Source organism: Ranitomeya variabilis, chromosome 7, assembly GCF_051348905.1.
Source record: "Ranitomeya variabilis isolate aRanVar5 chromosome 7, aRanVar5.hap1, whole genome shotgun sequence".
NCBI classification, from domain to species: Eukaryota; Metazoa; Chordata; class Amphibia; order Anura; family Dendrobatidae; genus Ranitomeya; species Ranitomeya variabilis.
In genome coordinates, this window is record NC_135238.1 from 8,333,007 (window position 1) to 8,351,994 (window position 18,988).

The window sequence follows — 18,988 nt, forward strand, 5'->3', positions numbered from 1 at the left end:
CAGAAAGACGGAAGTGACCCTTAGACAATTATATAGTAGATTGTGGGTGGACCTCTGTATTCAGATGTGTAGTGTAGAATAAAGGGAAAAAGTGGGGAATGTGCTCTGGAAGCTGTGCTCTAACTGTGTTATTTTATGCAGAGGAGAGTCCTGGCTGGAAGAAGCGACGGCGGTCTGCGATGCATGAATGAGATAAGCAAAGATGAAGGACTTCAGCTAGAGACGTCACTGGTGAGTCAGTGTATTACCTGTACACTGACACTATACACTGTATACTATACAGAGCTCCTGTGTGTAATGTCACTGGCAGTGGTGATCACTGTATTACCTGTACACTGGCACTTTTTACAGAGCTCCTGTGTATAATGTCACTGGTGATCACTGTATTACCTGTACACTGACACTATATACAGAGCTCCTGTGTATAATGTCCCAGTGATCACTGTATTACCTGTACACTGACAGTAAATACAGAGTTCCTGTATACAATAGCACTTAGTATTGTGTTGTTTTTTTTTAAATTAATGATCAGTATTGTAGTATTCAGTCACTATGTGGTGGTAATATGTGGTCTGGACATGGTGTGTTGTGAACTGTTTTCAGGCTCCCTCTTGTGGACACTGGTGGTATGGTGTGACTTTTGCTTTGGGCTCCCCCTGGTGGCTTTGTTTGTTATCCTGCTGGTCTCTGGCTATCAGCTGGTTCGTTATTCTCTGGGAGGTTCCTATATAGCTCTGTTTCACTTCCACTTGTTGCCGGCTGTCGATGTAATCAGTGCTACTCAGTTTCCTTCTGACTACCTTGCTCCCAGTCCATCCAGGACAAGCTAAGTTTTGTTTGCTCATTTTTTGATCAGCAGTGTTTATCATGTTTTCTTGTCCAGCTTGCTAAAATGTGATTCCCTCGCTTGCTGGTTGCTCTAGTGGACTGAGTTTCTCCCCACACACCGTTAGTCGGTGCGTGGGTTCTTGAAATCTCAGGATGGATATTTTGTAAGGGTTTTTTATTGATCGCATAGACCCCTGCTCTATTTTCTGCTTTCTAGTACTAGTGGGCCTCTTTTGCTGAATCTGATTTCATCCCTATGTATGTGCCTTCCTCTTACTTCACCGTTAATATTTATTGGGTGACCCTCAAGATTGGGCTTTCGCATTGGCGCCAGGGGATCCTGCATTGCTCAGTGTGGATGTGTTTTTTCTGGCCCTTGGATTGCTCTATGAGGGGCCGGCTGTACTGTTATGATCCTTAGTGGCTGAGGATCACAAATAGACCAGCAAGTGAATAAACTTAGGACTAGCTCTAGGGAGATGGTAACTGGACTGATCGCAAATCTGAACATTTCCAACACAACTAGAGGTAGCCGATGAATGTGCCTAAAAAATTTCCTAGACGTCTCGAGCCAGCCTGAGGAACTAGCTACCCCTAAAGAGAAAGAAAGACCTCGCTTGCCTCCAGAGAAATTATCCCCAAAGATATAGAAGCCCCCAACAAATATTAACGGTGAAGTAAGAGGAAGGCACATACATAGGGATGAAATCAGATTCAGCAAAAGAGGCCCACTAGTACTAGAAAGCAGAAAATAGAGCAGGGGTCTATGCGATCAATAAAAAACCCTTACAAAATATCCATCTTGAGATTTCAAGAACCCACGCACCGACTAACGGTGTGTGGGGAGAAACTCAGTCCACTAGAGCAACCAGCAAGCGAGGGAATCACATTTTAGCAAGCTGGACAAGAAAACATGATAAACACTGCTGATCAAAAAATGAGCAAACAAAACTTAGCTTGTCCTGGATGGACTGGGAGCAAGGTAGTCAGAAGGAAACTGAGTAGCACTGATTACATCGACAGCCGGCAACAAGTGGAACTGAAACAGAGCTATATAGGAACCTCCCAGAGGATAACGAACCAGCTGATAGCCAGAGACCAGCAGGATAACAAACAAAGCCACCAGGGGGAGCCTGTTGTGATCCTAATGGCAAAGGATCTCAGGGTCTTCAGCAAAGTCTGCAAACATAAAAACTAGCTCTTAGGGAGGTGGTAACTGAGCTGACCACATACCTGATCCTAGCACACAAATAATAGCAGCCGGGGAACGTGCCTACGTTGGTTCTAGACATCTCGCGCCAGCCAAAGATCTAACTAACCCTTTCAGAGAAAATACAGACCTCACTTGCCTCCAGAGAAATACCCCAAAGTAGATACAAGCCCCCAACAAATAATAACGGTGAGGTAAGAGGAAATGACAAACGTAAGTATGAACTAGATTCAGCAAAGAGAGGCCCACTAAATAATAGCAGAAATATAGAAAGCGGACTTATGTGGTCAGCGAAAAACCCTACTAAAATATCCACGCTGAATAGCCAAGAACCCCCGTACTGACTAACGGTATGGGGGGAGAATATCAGCGCCCTAAGAGCTTCCAGCAAAATCAGGAATCACATTATGAACAAGCTGGACAAAAAACAGAATAATACAAATAAACAAAAAACAAGAAAGCAGGACTTAGCTTATGTTGCAAAAATCAGGACCAGTAGACAAGAGCAACCAGACAAGGACTGATTACATGGATGCCAGGCAAGGGACTAAGACTCCAGGAAGTTTAAATAGAAACACCCAGAGTCTTAACGAACAGGTGACTACCAAGCTGAGGAAAGAGAATCCAAGAACCATACCGCGAGTGACCACAAGAGGGAGCCCAAAAGTATAGTTCATAACAGTACGCCCCCTTTAAGGAGGGGTCACCAAACCCTCACCACGACCACCAGGACGATCAGGATGGGCAGCGTGAAAAGCACGAACCAAATCGGCCGCATGAACATCAGAGGCGACCACCCAGGAATTATCCTCCTGACCATAGCCCTTCCATTTGACCAGATACTGAAGCCTCCGTCTAGAGAGACGAGAATCTAAGATCTTCTCCACCACATACTCCAACTCGCCCTCAACCAAGACCGGAGCAGGAGGGTCAACAGCAGGAACCACAGGCACAAAGACCTGTGGAACACATTGTGAATGGCAAACAACGCAGGAAGATCCAAACGAAAAGACACCGGATTAAGGACCTCCAAAATTCTATAAGGAACAATAAAGCGAGGCTTAAACTTAGGAGAGGAAACCTTCAGAGGGACAAACCGAGAAGACAACCAAACCAAATCCCCAACACGAATTCGGGGACCCACACCGCGGCGGCGGTTGGCAAAACGCTGAGCCTTCTCCTGTGACAACTTCAAGTTGTCCACCACATGATTCCAAGTCCGCTGCAACCTATCAACCACAGAATCCACCCCAGGACAGTCAGAAGGCTCAACATGACCCGAGGAGAAACGAGGATGAAAACCAGAGTTGCAGAAAAATGGCGAAACCAAAGTAGCGGAACTAGCCCGATTATTGAGGGCAAACTCAGCCAATGGCAAGAAGGTCACCCAATCATCCTGATCCGCAGAAACAAAACATCTCAAATAAGCCTCCAGTGTCTGATTTGTTCGCTCCGTTTGGCCATTAGTCTGAGGATGAAAGGCAGACGAGAATGACAGATCAATGCCCATCTTAGCACAAAAAGATCGCCAGAATCTGGACACAAACTGGGATCCTCTGTCAGACACGATATTCTCAGGAATGCCGTGCAAACGAACCACATTCTGAAAAAACAAAGGAACCAGATCGGAAGAGGAAGGCAACTTAGGCAAGGGCACTAAATGGACCATCTTGGAAAAACGATCACACACCACCCAGATGACAGACATTCCCTGAGACACCGGAAGATCTGAAATGAAATCCATGGAAATGTGTGTCCAAGGCCTCTTCGGGACGGGCAAGGGCAAAAGCAACCTGCTGGCACGAGAACAGCAAGGCTTAGCCCGAGCACAAGTCCCACAGGACTGCACAAAAGCACGCACATCCCGTGACAAGGAAGGCCACCAAAAGGACCTAGCCACCAAATCTCTGGTACCAAAAATCCCAGGATGCCCCGCCAACACCGAGGAATGAACCTCGGAAATGACTCTGCTGGTCCATTTATCAGGAACAAACAGTCTATCAGGTGGACAAGAGTCAGGTCTACCAGCCTGAAATCTCTGCAACACACGTCGCAAATCAGGAGAAATGGCCGACAAAATCACTCCCTCTTTAAGAATACCAGCCGGCTCTGAGACTCCAGGAGAATCAGGCACAAAGCTCCTAGAGAGAGCATCAGCCTTCACATTTTTCGAACCAGGCAGGTATGAGACCACAAAGTCAAAACGGGAGAAAAACAATGACCAACGAGCCTGTCTAGGATTCAGGCGTTTAGCAGACTTGAGATACATCAGGTTCTTGTGATCAGTCAAGACCACCACACGATGCTTAGCTCCCTCGAGCCAATGACGCCACTCCTCAAATGCCCACTTCATGGCCAACAACTCCTGATTACCAACATCATAATTTCGCTCAGCCGGCGAAAACTTCCTGGAAAAGAAAGCACATGGTTTCATCACAGAGCAACCAGAGCCTCTCTGCGACAAAACAGCTCCTGCACCAATCTCAGAAGCATCCACTTCAACCTGAAAGGGAAGTTAGACATCAGGCTGGCACAAAACAGGCGCCGAAGTAAACCGGCGCTTCAGCTCCCAGAAGGCCTCAATGGCCGCAGGAGCCCAATTAGTGACATCAGAACCTTTCTTGGTCATATCCGTCAGAGGTTTAACAACGCTAGAAAAGTTAGCAATAAAACGACGGTAGAAATTAGCAAAACCCAAAAACTTCTGAAGACTCTTAACAGACGTGGGTTGAGTCCAATCATGAATAGCTCGGACCTTGACTGGGTCCATCTCCACAGCAGAAGGGGAAAAGATAAAACCCAAAAAGGAAACCTTCTGCACTCCAAAGAGACACTTTGAGCCCTTCACAAACAAAGCATTATCACGCAAAACCTGAAACACCATCCTGACCTGCTTTACATGAGAATCCCAATCATCAGAAAAAACTAAAATGTCATCCAGATAAACAATCACAAATTTATCTAGATACTTCCGGAAGATGTCATGCATAAAGGACTGAAACACTGAAGGAGCATTAGAGAGCCCAAAAGGCATCACCAAGTACTCAAAATGACCTTCGGGCGTATTAAATGCAGTTTTCCATTCATCTCCCTGCCTAATGCGCACAAGGTTGTACGCACCACGAAGATCTATCTTGGTGAACCAACAGGCACCCTTAATCCGAGCAAACAAGTCCGACAATAGTGGCAGAGGGTACTGAAATTTAACCGTGATTTTATTCAGAAGCCGATAGTCTATACAAGGTCTCAAAGACCCGTCTTTCTTGGCCACAAAAAAGAATCCCGCACCAAGAGGGGAAGAGGATGGACGAATATGTCCTTTCTCCAAAGACTCCTTTATATAAGAACGCATCGCGGCATGCTCAGGTACCGACAGATTAAATAATCGTCCCTTAGGAAACTTGCTACCAGGAATCAAATCTATAGCGCAGTCACAGTCCCTATGAGGAGGAAGAACACTGGACTCACTGAACACATCCTGATAGTCAAGCAAAAACTCAGGAACTTCTGAAGGAGTGGAGGAAGCAATAGACACCGACGGGGAATCGCAATGAATTCCCTGACAACCCCAACTTCACACAGACATAGCCCTCCAATCCAGAACAGGATTATGAGCCTGTAACCATGGCAGACCCAAAACGACCAAATCATGCATTTTATGCAGAACAAGAAAATGAATCACCTCCCGATGTTCAGGAGTCATGCACATGGTCACTTGTGTCCAATACTGCGGTTTATTCTCCGCCAATGGCGTAGCATCAATACCTCTAAGAGGAATAGGATTTTCCAAAGGCTCCAGGACAAAACCACAGCGCCTGGCAAACGACAAGTCCATAAGACTCAGGGCAGCGCCTGAATCCACAAACGCCATAACAGGGTAGGAAGACAATGAGCAAATTAAAGTCAGAGACAAAATAAATTTAGGCTGCAGGTTACCAACGGCGACAGGACTAACAAACTTTGTTAGGCGTTTAGAGCATGCTGATATAACATGTGTAGAATCACCACAGTAAAAACACAACCCATTCTGACGTCTATGATTTTGCCGTTCAGTTCTAGTCTGAATTCTATGACATTGCATTAAATCAGGCGTCTGTTCAGACAACACCGCCAAAGGATTAGCGGATTTGCGCTCCCGCAAACGCCGATCAATCTGAATGGCCAGCGTCATAGAATCATTCAGACTTGTAGGAATGGGAAAGCCCACCATCACATTCTCAATAGTTTCAGAAAGGCCATTTCTGAAATTTGCGGCCAGAGCACACTCATTCCACTGAGTAAGCACGGACCATTTCCGAAATTTTTGGCAATACACTTCGGCTTCATCCTGGCCCTGAGAAATAGCCAGCAAAGCCTTCTCTGCCTGAATTTCAAGATTGGGCTCCTCATAAAGCAATCCGAGCGCCAGAAAAAACGCATCAATATTCGCCAATGCCGGATCTCCTGGCGCCAATGAGAAAGCCCAATCCTGAGGGTCGCCCCGCAAGAAGGAGATAACAATTTTACCTTGCTGAGCTGAGTCTCCAGACGAACGAGGTCTCAAAGATAGAAACAATTTACAATTATTCCTAAAATTCCTAAATTTAAATCGATCTCCAGAGAACAGCTCAGGAATAGGAATCTTAGGCTCTGACATAGGACTGCTAATAACCAAATCCTGAATGCTCTGCACACGAGCAGCAAGCTGATCCACACTAGTAATTAGAGTTTGCACATTCATGTCTGCAGCAGAGTTTCAAGCCATTCAGAGGTAAAGGGGAAGGAAGAAAAAAAAAAAAACTCAGAACTTCTTTTTTTTTTCTTTTAATCCCACTTCTGCAATGCATTAACTATTCAGTGGCCTGGCATACTGTTGTGATCCTAATGGCAAAGGATCTCAGGGTCTTCAGCAAAGTCTGCAAACATAAAAACTAGCTCTTAGGGAGGTGGTAACTGAGCTGACCACATACCTGATCCTAGCACACAAATAATAGCAGCCGGGGAACGTGCCTACGTTGGTTCTAGACGTCTTGCGCCAGCCGGAGATCTAACTAACCCTTTCAGAGAAAATACAGACCTCACTTGCCTCCAGAGAAATACCCCAAAGTAGATACAAGCCCCCAACAAATAATAACGGTGAGGTAAGAGGAAAGGACAAACGTAAGTATGAACTAGATTCAGCAAAGAGAGGCCCACTAAATAATAGCAGAAATATAGAAAGCGGACTTATGTGGTCAGCGAAAAACCCTACTAAAATATCCACGCTGAATAGCCAAGAACCCCCGTACTGACTAACGGTATGGGGGGAGAATATCAGCGCCCTAAGAGCTTCCAGCAAAATCAGGAATCACATTATGAACAAGCTGGACAAAAAACAGAATAATACAAATAAACAAAAAACAAGAAAGCAGGACTTAGCTTATGTTGCAAAAATCAGGACCAGTAGACAAGAGCAACCAGACAAGGACTGATTACATGGATGCCAGGCAAGGGACTAAGACTCCAGGAAGTTTAAATAGAAACACCCAGAGTCTTAACGAACAGGTGACTACCAAGCTGAGGAAAGAGAATCCAAGAGCCATACCGCGAGTGACCACAAGAGGGAGCCCAAAAGTATAGTTCATAACAGGAGCCCAAAGCAAAAGTCACACCATACCACCAGTGTCCACAAGAGGGAGCCTGAAAACAGAGTTCACAACAGTACCCCCCCCTTGAGGAGGGGTCACCAAACCCTCATAAAAAACCCCAGGGCGATCAGGATGAGCCACATGGAAGGCACGAACCAAATCGACCGCATGAACATCAGAGGCGACAACCCAAGAATTATCCTCCTGACCATAGCCCTTCCACTTAACCAAATACTGGAGCCTCCGTCTAGAAATACGAGAATCCAAGATCTTCTCCACCACGTATTCCAATTCTCCCTCAACCAGCACCGGGGCAGGAGGCTCAACCGGAGGAACCGCAGGCACCATAAACCTCCGCAACAACGAGCGATGGAACACATTATGAATAGCAAATGATGCCGGGAGGTCCAGACGGACAAGAAAACATGATAAACACTGCTGATCAAAAAATGAGCAAACAAAATTTAGCTTGTCCTGGATGGACTGGGAGCAAGGTAGTCAGAAGGAAACTGAGTAGCACTGATTACATCGACAGCCGGCAACAAGTGGAAGTGAAACAGAGCTATATAGGAACCTCCCAGAGGATAGCGAACCAGCTGATAGCAAGAGACCAGCAGGATAACAAACAAAGCCACCAGGGGGAGCCCAAAGCAAAAGTCACACCATACCACCAGTGTCCACAAGAGGGAGCCTGAAAACAGAGTTCACAACAATGGTGCGTTGGTATTTGTTTAGTTATGAGTGAATATACTCGTTACTCGAGATTTCCCAAGCACGCTCGGGTGTCCTCCGAGTATTTTTTAGTGCTCGGAGATTTAGTTTTCAGCGCCGCAGCTGAATGATTTACATCTGTTAGCCAGCATAAGTACATGTGGGGATTCCCTAGCAACCATGTAACCCCCACATGTACTTATGCTGGCTAACAGATGTAAATCATTCAGCTGCGGCCCTGAAAACTAAATCTCCGAGCACTAAAAAATACTCGAAGGACACCTGAGCGTGCTCGGGAAATCTTGAGTATCGAGTATATTCGCTCATCACTATATTTGTTCCTTGTAAGTGGTATTATTCAGTCACTATGTGGTGGTAATATGTGGTCTGGTCATGGTGTGGCGGTATTTGTTTCTTGTATGTGGTATTATTCTGTCACTGTGGTGGTAATGTGTGGTCTGGTCATGGTGTGACGATATTTGTCCCTTGTACTGTATGTGGTATTTATGGTTGTTTAAAACAAAATGTAAATGTATGTCACTCATTCCCTTAAAGAAAAATCCATAAAAATATATTTATTTTTAATAGTTTAGAGTAGAGTAGGGCCCGGCTGGAAGAGTCTACCGTGTCATGGTGGGTGTCAGCTTAAAAATTATTTTGGCCAGAACAAAAGCTGCTGGTTATTAATGTGATCTGGTGTTTGATGGGAACTGTTAATATCTGATCGATGAGGACGTGGTGGAGAAGTTGAGTTTTTCCAAGAATGAGCAGTGGGACAGTGGAGGTGGAGGTGGAGCTGGGGTGGAGCCTGGGCGGAGTCTCAAGGGAACTCGAAAATGTTGCCAGGATGGGGCCCCAAAATTCCTAGTGGAAACCCTGGTCTGTCTCATAAGCTGCAGACCGCAGCTTCCTGAGACTTCAGTGTGCTCACTCAGGCAGCGCGATGACATTATTGTCTCATGCCGCTCTGCGGACCGGAAGAGAAAAATATGGGGGAGAACTGAGGCTATCCTACTATATATAAGGGGAGAACTGGGGTCATCATTCTAGATATTTGGGGAGAACTGGGGCCATCATTATATATACTGTATATATATATATATATATATATATATATATATATATAATTGAGAAAAAAGGAAGGCAGCACTCCAAGTCTTTCGGCTCACACTGAGCCTTTTTCAAGCTTGAAAAAGGCTCAGTGTGAGCCGAAATGTTGCACAGAGATGTGGGCTGAATAAATCTCACTTTTTTTCACTTTAAGAAGACTTGGAGTGCTGCCTTCCTTTTTTCTCAATTGTATACATTTGGGTGGAGGTACTGACTACTCGACCCAGGAGGCTAGGCACCCACTGGTGAGCATTGTGCTGTTCCATTTTTTTGCTATATATATATATATATATATATATATATATATATATATATATATAGGCAACTTGTGCCATCATCCTATATTTATGGTGGGTGGTGGGAACTGGGGCCATCACACTACATATACTATATATGTGGGGCTGTGGGGACTATCATACTATATATGTGGGGCAGTGGGATACCTTCATACTGTATATATCATCATACATCATATGGGGCTGTGGGGCCACAATATTCCATATAGGGGGCTGTAGGGACATGATACTATATATGGAGGGGATGCGGGATCATCATACTATCTATAGGAAGCTGTGAGGTGCATAATATCGCAATTAGAGAGCTGTAGGGGACCATTATACTATATATAGGGGGTTTTGGTGACATACTATTTGTGGGGAGCTATAGTATATATAGGAAACGTTAAAGCCTCATACTATATATAGGAGGCAGTTGGGACATCATATTGTATATAGGGGGCTATGTAGCCATTTTACTATATATAGGGAGTTTTGGGGTCCTCAATGTATAATAAAGGGGTATTGGGGGCGGTAGGATTATAATTCTGTATATACAGAGCTGTGTGGGTGCTCAGAGGACATTATTTGTTATGAATGGGCACATTATTAGTTTTGATAGGGGCACTCGGGATCCTTTTTTTTTTTGGGGGGGGGACAGTGTTACTTTAAGTGAGCACTCAAGGGTATTTGTTGCTGGAAGGGGGCACTTGGGATATTATATCCTTCAAAGGCCCATACATGTCGTTGCACAGTAGGGGCATTACTACTTTCTGTGGGATACTTTAATTTTGGGGGGTGGGAGTAATCCTAGTAATGACACAATTGATTAAATATTGGGGTCAGTGGTCCACACTGCAGGTGCACACAGAGTGGGGAGTTTTTGTAGGTTGGGAATAGATGGGGATGGCGCTAGAAATGTGAGAAGTCAAATGTGTCTTTATAGTAATCTCTGCAGATGAGTCCTGGCTGGAGAAGTTGTCATGTCGGTCTGGGCCAGATAGAAATGTGAACGATCCGAATCTGAAAGACCGTCGTGTGTAAGTTACTGTATATAACTGTACTGTAATCACTTGTTCTGCGGAACTGGTATCTACCAATATACGGTTACTGATAGGTTGTAATATTGATCTTTGTAGGTAACATTTTTTTTAAATTTAGTAGCAGCTAAATTTAATTCAGTCACAGTAAAGGGTGTATGGTGGTATCATTGGTCTTTGTATAGAATGTAGTTTCATGTAGAGGTAATGGTGATATTATAATATTATGTATTCACTGTGTAGTGGTGACAGTAGTAGCACTGTGTAGCTGTATTGTATGTATGTTTGTAAGTATGCTCCGTTATGGCACCATATCTAAGCAGTAAGCTTGGTTCTGGTTCTCTATCAATGTAGTAATCTAGATTATGGTACCGTATGTATGCCGGAATCTCGGTTCTGCTCCAGTTTCTATGTAGCAGGCTTGGTTCCATGTAGTAGACTTATTAAGCTCGGTTCTGTTCCCTTATCTCTGTAGTAAGCTCTGTTTTGCTCCCATACCTCTGTAGTAAGCTCGGTTCTGCTCCCATATCTCTGTAGTAAGCTCGGTTCTGCTCCCTTATCTCTGTAGTAAGCTCGGTTCTGCTCCATTATCTCTGTAGTAAGCTCGGTTCTGCTCCCATATCTCTGTAGTAAGCTCGGATCTGCTCCCATATCTCTGCAGTAAGCTCCGTTCTGCTCCCATATCTCTGTAGTAAGCTCGGTTCTGTTCCCTTATCTCTGTAGTAAGCTCGGTCCTACTCCCATATCTCTGTAGTAAGCTCGTTTCTGCTCCCATATCTCTGTAGTAAGCTCCGTTCTGCTCCCATATCTCAGTACTAAGCTCGGTTCTGCTCCCATATCTCTGGAGTAAGCTTAGTTCTGCTCCCATATCTCTGGAGTAAGCCCGGTCCTACTCCCATATCTCTGTAGTAAGCTCTGTTCTGCTCCCATATCTCAGTAGTAAGCTCCGTTCTGCTCCCATATCTATGTAGTAAGCTCCGTTCTGCTCCCATATCTATGTAGTAAGCTCAGTTCTGCTCCCATATCTGTGTAGTAAGCTCAGTTCTGCTCCCATATCTATGTAGTAAGCTCGGTTCTGCTCCCATATCTCTGTAGTAAGCTCTGTTCTGTTCCCTTATCTCTGTAGTAAGCTCGGTCCTACTCCCATATATCTGTAGTAAGCTCTGTTTTGCTCCCATATCTCTGTAGTAAGCTCGGTCCTACTCCGATATCTCAGTAGTAAGCTCAGTTCGGCTCCCATATCTCTGGAGTAAGCTCGGTTCTGCTCCCATGTCTCAGTAGTAAGCTCAGTTCTGCTCCCATATCTATGTAGTAAGCTCGGTTCTGCTCCCATATCTCTGGAGTAAGCTCAGTTCTGCTCCCATATCTATGTAGTAAGCTCAGTTCTGCTCCCATATCTCTGGAGTAAGCTCGGTTCTGCTCCCATATCTCAGTAGTAAGCTCGGTTCTGCTCCCATATCTCAGTAGTAAGCTTGGTTCTGCTCCCATATCTCTGGAGTAAGCTCAGTTCTTCTCCCATATCTATGTAGTAAGCTCAGTTCTGCTCCCATATCTCTGGAGTAAGCTCAGTTCTGCTCCCATATCTCAGTAGTAAGCTCGGTTCTGCTCCCATATCTCTGTAGTAAGCTCTGTTCTGCTCCCATATCTCCGGAGTAAGCTCCGCTCTGCTCCCATATCTCTGGAGTAAGCTCAGTTCTGCTCCCATATCTCTGGAGTAAGCTCAGTTCTGCTCCCATATCTCTGAAGTAAGCTCGGTTCTGCTCCCATATCTCTGGAGTAAGCTTAGTTCTGCTCCCATATCTCTGGAGTAAGCTCGGTTCTGCTCCCATATCTCAGTAGTAAGCTCGGTTCTGCTCCCATATCTCAGTAGTAAGCTCGGTCCTGCTCCCATATCTCTGTAGTAAGCTCAGTTCTGCTCCCATATCTCTGGAGTAAGCTCAGTTCTGCTCCCATATCTCTGTAGTAAGCTCGTTTCTGCTCCCATATCTCTGTAGTAAGCTCGTTTCTGCTCCCATATCTCTGTAGTAAGCTCCGTTCTGCTCCCATATCTCAGTAGTAAGCTCGGTTCTGCTCCCTTATCTCTGTAGTAAGCTCGGTTCTGTTCCCTTATCTCTGTAGTAAGCTCGGTCCTACTCCCATATCTCTGGAGTAAGCTCGGTTCTGCTCCCATGTCTCAGTAGTAAGCTCAGTTCTGCTCCCATATCTATGTAGTAAGCTCGGTTCTGCTCCCATATCTCTGGAGTAAGCTCAGTTCTGCTCCCATATCAATGTAGTAAGCTCAGTTCTGCTCCCATATCTCTGGAGTAAGCTCGGTTCTGCTCCCATATCTCAGTAGTAAGCTCGGTTCTGCTCCCATATCTCAGTAGTAAGCTCGCTCCTGCTCCCATATCTCTGTAGTAAGCTCAGTTCTGCTACCATATCTCTGGAGTAAGCTCAGTTCCGCTCCCATATCTCTGGAGTAAGCTCGGTTCTGCTCCCATATCTCTGGAGTAAGCTCGGTTCTGCTCCCATATCTCTGTAGTAAGCTCGTTTCTGCTCCCATATCTCTGTAGTAAGCTTGTTTCTGCTCCCATATCTCTGTAGTAAGCTCTGTTCTGCTCCCATATCTCCGGAGTAAGCTCCGCTCTGCTCCCATATCTCTGGAGTAAGCTCAGTTCTGCTCCCATATCTCTGGAGTATGCTCAGTTCTGCTCCCATATCTCTGAAGTAAGCTCGGTTCTGCTCCCATATCTCTGGAGTAAGCTTAGTTCTGCTCCCATATCTCTGGAGTAAGCTCGGTTCTGCTCCCATATCTCAGTAGTAAGCTCGGTTCTGCTCCCATATCTCAGTAGTAAGCTCGGTCCTGCTCCCATATCTCTGTAGTAAGCTCAGTTCTGCTCCCATATCTCTGGAGTAAGCTCAGTTCTGCTCCCATATCTCTGGAGTAAGCTCGGTTCTGCTCCCATATCTCTGTAGTAAGCTCGTTTCTGCTCCCATATCTCTGTAGTAAGCTCGTTTCTGCTCCCATATCTCTGTAGTAAGCTCCGTTCTGCTCCCATATCTCAGTAGTAAGCTCGGTTCTGCTCCCTTATCTCTGTAGTAAGCTCGGTTCTGTTCCCTTATCTCTGTAGTAAGCTCGGTCCTACTCCCATATCTCTGTAGTAAGCTCTGTTCTGCTCCCATATCTCAGTAGTAAGCTCCGTTCTGCTCCCATATCTATGTAGTAAGCTCCGTTCTGCTCCCATATCTATGTAGTAAGCTCAGTTCTGCTCCCATATCTATGTAGTAAGCTCAGTTCTGCTCCCATATCTATGTAGTAAGCTCGGTTCTGCTCCCATATCTCTGTAGTAAGCTCGGTTCTGCTCCCTTATCTCTATAGTAAGCTCGGTTCTGTTCCCTTATCTCTGTAGTAAGCTCGGTCCTACTCCTATATATCTGTAGTAAGCTCTGTTTTGCTCCCATATCTCTGTAGTAAGCTCGGTCCTACTCCCATATCTCAGTAGTAAGCTCAGTTCGGCTCCCATATCTCTGGAGTAAGCTCGGTTCTGCTCCCATGTCTCAGTAGTAAGCTCAGTTCTGCTCCCATATCTATGTAGTAAGCTCGGTTCTGCTCCCATATCTCTGGAGTAAGTTCAGTTCTGCTCCCATATCTATGTAGTAAGCTCAGTTCTGCTCCCATATCTCTGGAGTAAGCTCGGTTCTGCTCCCATATCTCAGTAGTAAGCTCGGTTCTGCTCCCATATCTCAGTAGTAAGCTTGGTTCTGCTCCCATATCTCTGGAGTAAGCTCAGTTCTTCTCCCATATCTATGTAGTAAGCTCGGTTCTGCTCCCATATCTCTGGAGTAAGCTCATTTCTGCTCCCATATCTCAGTAGTAAGCTCGGTTCTGCTCCCATATCTCTGTAGTAAGCTCTGTTCTGCTCCCATATCTCCAGAGTAAGCTCCGCTCTGCTCCCATATCTCTGGAGTAAGCTCAGTTCTGCTCCCATATCTCTGGAGTAAGTTCAGTTCTGCTCCCGTATCTCTGAAGTAAGCTCGGTTCTGCTCCCATATCTCTGTAGTAAGCTCTGTTCTGCTCCCATATCTCTGGAGTAAGCTCGGTTCTGCTCCCATATCTCAGTAGTAAGCTCGGTTCTACTCCCATATCTCAGTAGTAAGCTCGGTCCTGCTCCCATATCTCTGTAGTAAGCTCAGTTCTGCTCCCATATCTCTGGAGTAAGCTCAGTTCTGCTCCCATATCTCTGGAGTAAGCTCGGTTCTGCTCCCATATCTCTGGAGTAAGCTCGGTTCTGCTCCCATATCTCTGTAGTAAGCTCGTTTCTGCTCCCATATCTCTGTAGTAAGCTCCGTTCTGCTCCCATATCTCAGTAGTAAGCTGGGTTCTGCTCCCATATCTCTGTAGTAAGTTCGGTTCTGCTCCAATTTCTCCGGAGTAAGCTCGGTTCTGCTCCCATATCTCTGGAGTAAGCTTGGTTCTGCTACCATATCTCTGGAGTAAACTCGGTTATGCTCCCATATCTCTGTAGTAAGCTCATTTCTGCTCCCATATCTCTGGATTAAGCTTGGTTCTGCTACCATATCTATGCAGCAAGCTCCGTTCTGCTCCCATATCTCTGTAGTAAGTTTGGTTCTGCTCCAATTTCTCCAGAGTAAGCTCGGTTCTGCTCCCATATCTCTGGAGTAAGCTTGGTTCTGCTACCATATCTCTGGAATAAACTCGGTTATGCTCCCATATCTATGTAGTAAGCTCGGTTCTGCTCCCATATCTCTGTAGTAAGCTCGGTTCTGCTCCCATATCTCTGGAGTAAGCTTGGTTCTGCTGCCATATCTCTGAAGTAAGCTCGGTTATGCTCCCATATCTCTGTAGTAAGCTCGGTTCTGCTCCCATATCTCTGTAGTAAGCTCGGTTCTGCTCCCATATCTCTGTAGTAAGCTCGTTTCTGCTCCCATATCTCTGGAGTAAGCTCAGTTCTGCTCCCATATCTCTGGAGTAAGCTCAGCTCTGCTCCCATATCTCTGGAGTAAGCTTGGTTCTGCTACCATATCTATGCAGCAAGCTCCGTTCTGCTCCCATATCTCTGTAGTAAGTTCGGTTCTGCTCCAAATTCTCCGGAGTAAGCTCGGTTCTGCTCCCATATCTCTGGAGTAAGCTTGGTTCTGCTACCATATCTCTGGAGTAAACTCGGTTCTGCTACCATATCTCTGTAGTAAGCTCGGTTCTGCTCCCATATCTCTGTAGTAAGCTCGGTTCTGCTCCCATATCTCTGTAGTAAGCTCGTTTCTGCTCCCATATCTCTGGAGTAAGCTTGGTTCTGCTACCATATCTATGCAGAAAGCTCCGTTCTGTTCCCATATCTATGAACCAGCCTGTTTTTAAAGCCTGTTATCTCTGCTACTTTTATGCAGTGGCCAGAGATTATTAGGGAAAAGGAGGGCCACCGTAACTGAAGGGACACTGCCTTGTGATTGCCCCCCAGGCTGAAAAATGCCAGCCAGCCCCTGCTTCAGAGATATTAATATTTTCTCTGTCTGGATTCCTATCTTGAAAAATATACTATTAGAGGTTGTGGGCACTAGATTCTGTTATGGGACTTTGATCCAGGGAGCTAGTCTGATTGCCGTTTGTGGAGTGAATTTTTCCCCTAATATGGGGCAATTATTATCTGACTCATGGGCTATCAGACAAAACAAGCATGTATAAGTAAAGCAGATCCAGAATTATGATTTTACAGAGAAAACAATTCTCTAACACATACATGTCACATTTCTAATAACAGTTTGTTTCAATATTTACCAGTTGGTGAATGAGCAGTAAGTGATCTGTCATAGATCTGTAGTAGATCACTCCGTGCACAGCTGCCATAGTTCTCAGCAGCATAGGTTGTGTTTACACAGGATGATGTGCTGCTGAGAATATTTTATGCAGCACAAATGATTTCACCCTATGAATGAGTTTTAGTAACATACAAACACGGGGTGACCACTAGATACTACTTACGCTTGTCCAGCATCGGGTATGATGGTTGCGCTTCCATCTTGCGACTCCCATTGTCTGATGCTGTTTAAAATATCCATATTGTCTGCAGAGAAAACACTACACGTTAAAGGCTGGGAGTCTAAGAGTAATATTATGTCAGGTAGTGATGGAACCTCTCATTATGTTGGATATGTTATCTACAGGTGGTGCCAATGCATATTAATCATGCTACCTATAGACGAAATTCAGGTGACAGGTTCCCTTTAATATGCATTGATATAATGCATATTAAAGGGAACCTGTCACCTGAATTTCGTGGGTCCTTTTTTGGGTCATATGGGCGGTGTTTTCGGGTCTTTTATTAACCCCTTTTTTTCCCGCTGGCCGCACGCTGGTCGCGAAATTGACTTGCCGTTGATTCGCTTTCCTCCATAGTTAACGCTTGCGCAAAGCAATCTTGCCTTGCGCACACGCACTATGCTTTGCCCAACTGCGGGCAAAGCCGAAAACCATTAGTGCGCATGCACCGGCGCACTATGTCCCGGAAGTATTTCGCTGTGTTCCGGGACATAGTGCGCCGGCGCATGCGCACTAATGCTTTTCGGCTTTGCCCGCAGTCGGGCAAAGCATACTGCGCGTGCGCAAGGCAAGATTGCTTTGCGCACGTGTTAACAAGGGAGGAAAGTGAGTCAACGTCAAGTCAATTGTGCGGCCAGCGGGAAAGAAAGGGGTTAATAAAAGACCTGAAAATACCGCCCATATGACCCAAAGAAGGACCTGCCAAATTCAGGTGACAGGTTCCCTTTAATCATGTGACCTATAGGTGGCGCTGTGATATCAATGCATATTAATCATGTGACCTATAGGTGGCGCTGTGATATCAATGCATATTAATCATGTGACGTATAGGTGGCGCTGTGATATCAATGCATATTAATCATGTGACCTATAGGTGGCGCTGTGATATCAATGCATATTAATCATGTGACGCATAGGTGGCGCTATGATACCGATGCATATTAATTATGACACCTATAGATGGCGCTATAGTTGTGTTCTCTCCTTCTTTGGCTGTGTTCCTGGTATCTGCAGGTAGTATATAACCATGGCCTGCTGAGATATTGGCTGCTGTTTCTAGAGGGGTCCTTGTATCAAGGTTACCTGGAGCTGATCCTATGTTCGTCTTTTTCCCAGGTTTTTCCTCTTGGCACACATCCGCTCATCCACCTTCTCTATCCTGTGAGGTCCAGTCCTTTACCTCTTAGTTCTTCTGGGTCCCAGTTCTCTCGCTTCTCTGCTCTTCAGATTCTTCTCTTCTCCCTCCCTGGTGGAGGGCCAACACACGCAGGATCAGGTCTAGGGTGGCGACAGATCGGACCACAGAGCCTACAGGTCTTTCCTTTCTGAAGATTTAGCCGTGAGTGTGAAATTCATGGTATTTTTCTCCAAGGTCTGGCACTTGTTTTTTTTTCTTTTACTTCCTGCAGATTCTACCGTAATCTTATAAGATATGGGGCCAAAGCTCAAGGAAGGGAATCACTGGGAGTTGATGAGCCAGTTTTTGGCATGTTTAGTATGCAGTTTCAGTGCACCTCCTTTTCTCGGAATACAGCCAGAAGAAAATGTATAGTGTTTGATGGCACATCCTACCTCTGTATGATCCGATAGTTGTTGTAGCAGGGGCAGACATATTATTGGTGCAACCTGTGCACCCACACAGGGATAATGGGGCTCATGTCCACCCCAGAGCAGGTGGGATTGTGCTTTATGAGGAGCTATTGGACTGATAAGGGCCCATATTCTGTTCTTGCACAGGGGCCCTCTTCTGTCTGTGTCTGCCAGTATGTTGCAGTACATAGATCCTACCTCCTTGTGTATTTAGGATGGCGGGACTATTATTCTGGTGTCCTACAGATGATAAAATCTTCCAAAATGCAAATTCTCCAAATCTGTGGGTTTTACAGGGAAATTCAGTTTGCAGTGAATTTATTGGACACAGACTCTGGAGCATAATGAACCTAGGATGTAAAAAAAATAAATTAGTACCTCACTGCTCACCCGTCGTGCCACCACTGCAGCCATGGTCCGATTCTCCCACAAACACTTCTTTTCCCCTTCCCCAATTTGTGTTTAGTTAGCCAGGGAGTATAATCCTTGTTTACAGGAGGTAGGGGGTCATTCTGGACATTTACCCAGGTAGTTAATTTGAATTCTGTTTTTAACACAACAGGGCTTTTTCAAGTGTAACCCCT

General features: G+C 45.4%; 1 protein-coding gene across 3 annotated transcripts in view; it reads right to left on the reverse strand.

Moving 5' to 3' along the window:
* LOC143785136 (serine/threonine-protein kinase dkf-2-like) overlaps positions 1–18,161 on the reverse strand; it is a 372,992-nt gene extending 354,831 nt beyond the window's left edge. For all 3 annotated transcript variants that reach the window (XM_077273814.1, XM_077273815.1, XM_077273813.1), the window contains exons 1-2: positions 17,898–18,161; positions 16,758–16,839 (exon numbers count right to left, since the gene is read on the reverse strand). In XM_077273814.1, the coding sequence (XP_077129929.1) occupies positions 16,758–16,834 (77 nt within the window). In that variant the 5' untranslated portion in view covers positions 16,835–16,839; positions 17,898–18,161. The remainder of the gene's footprint in view (positions 1–16,757; positions 16,840–17,897) is intronic.
* Between the last annotated feature and the right edge of the window lie 827 nt (positions 18,162–18,988).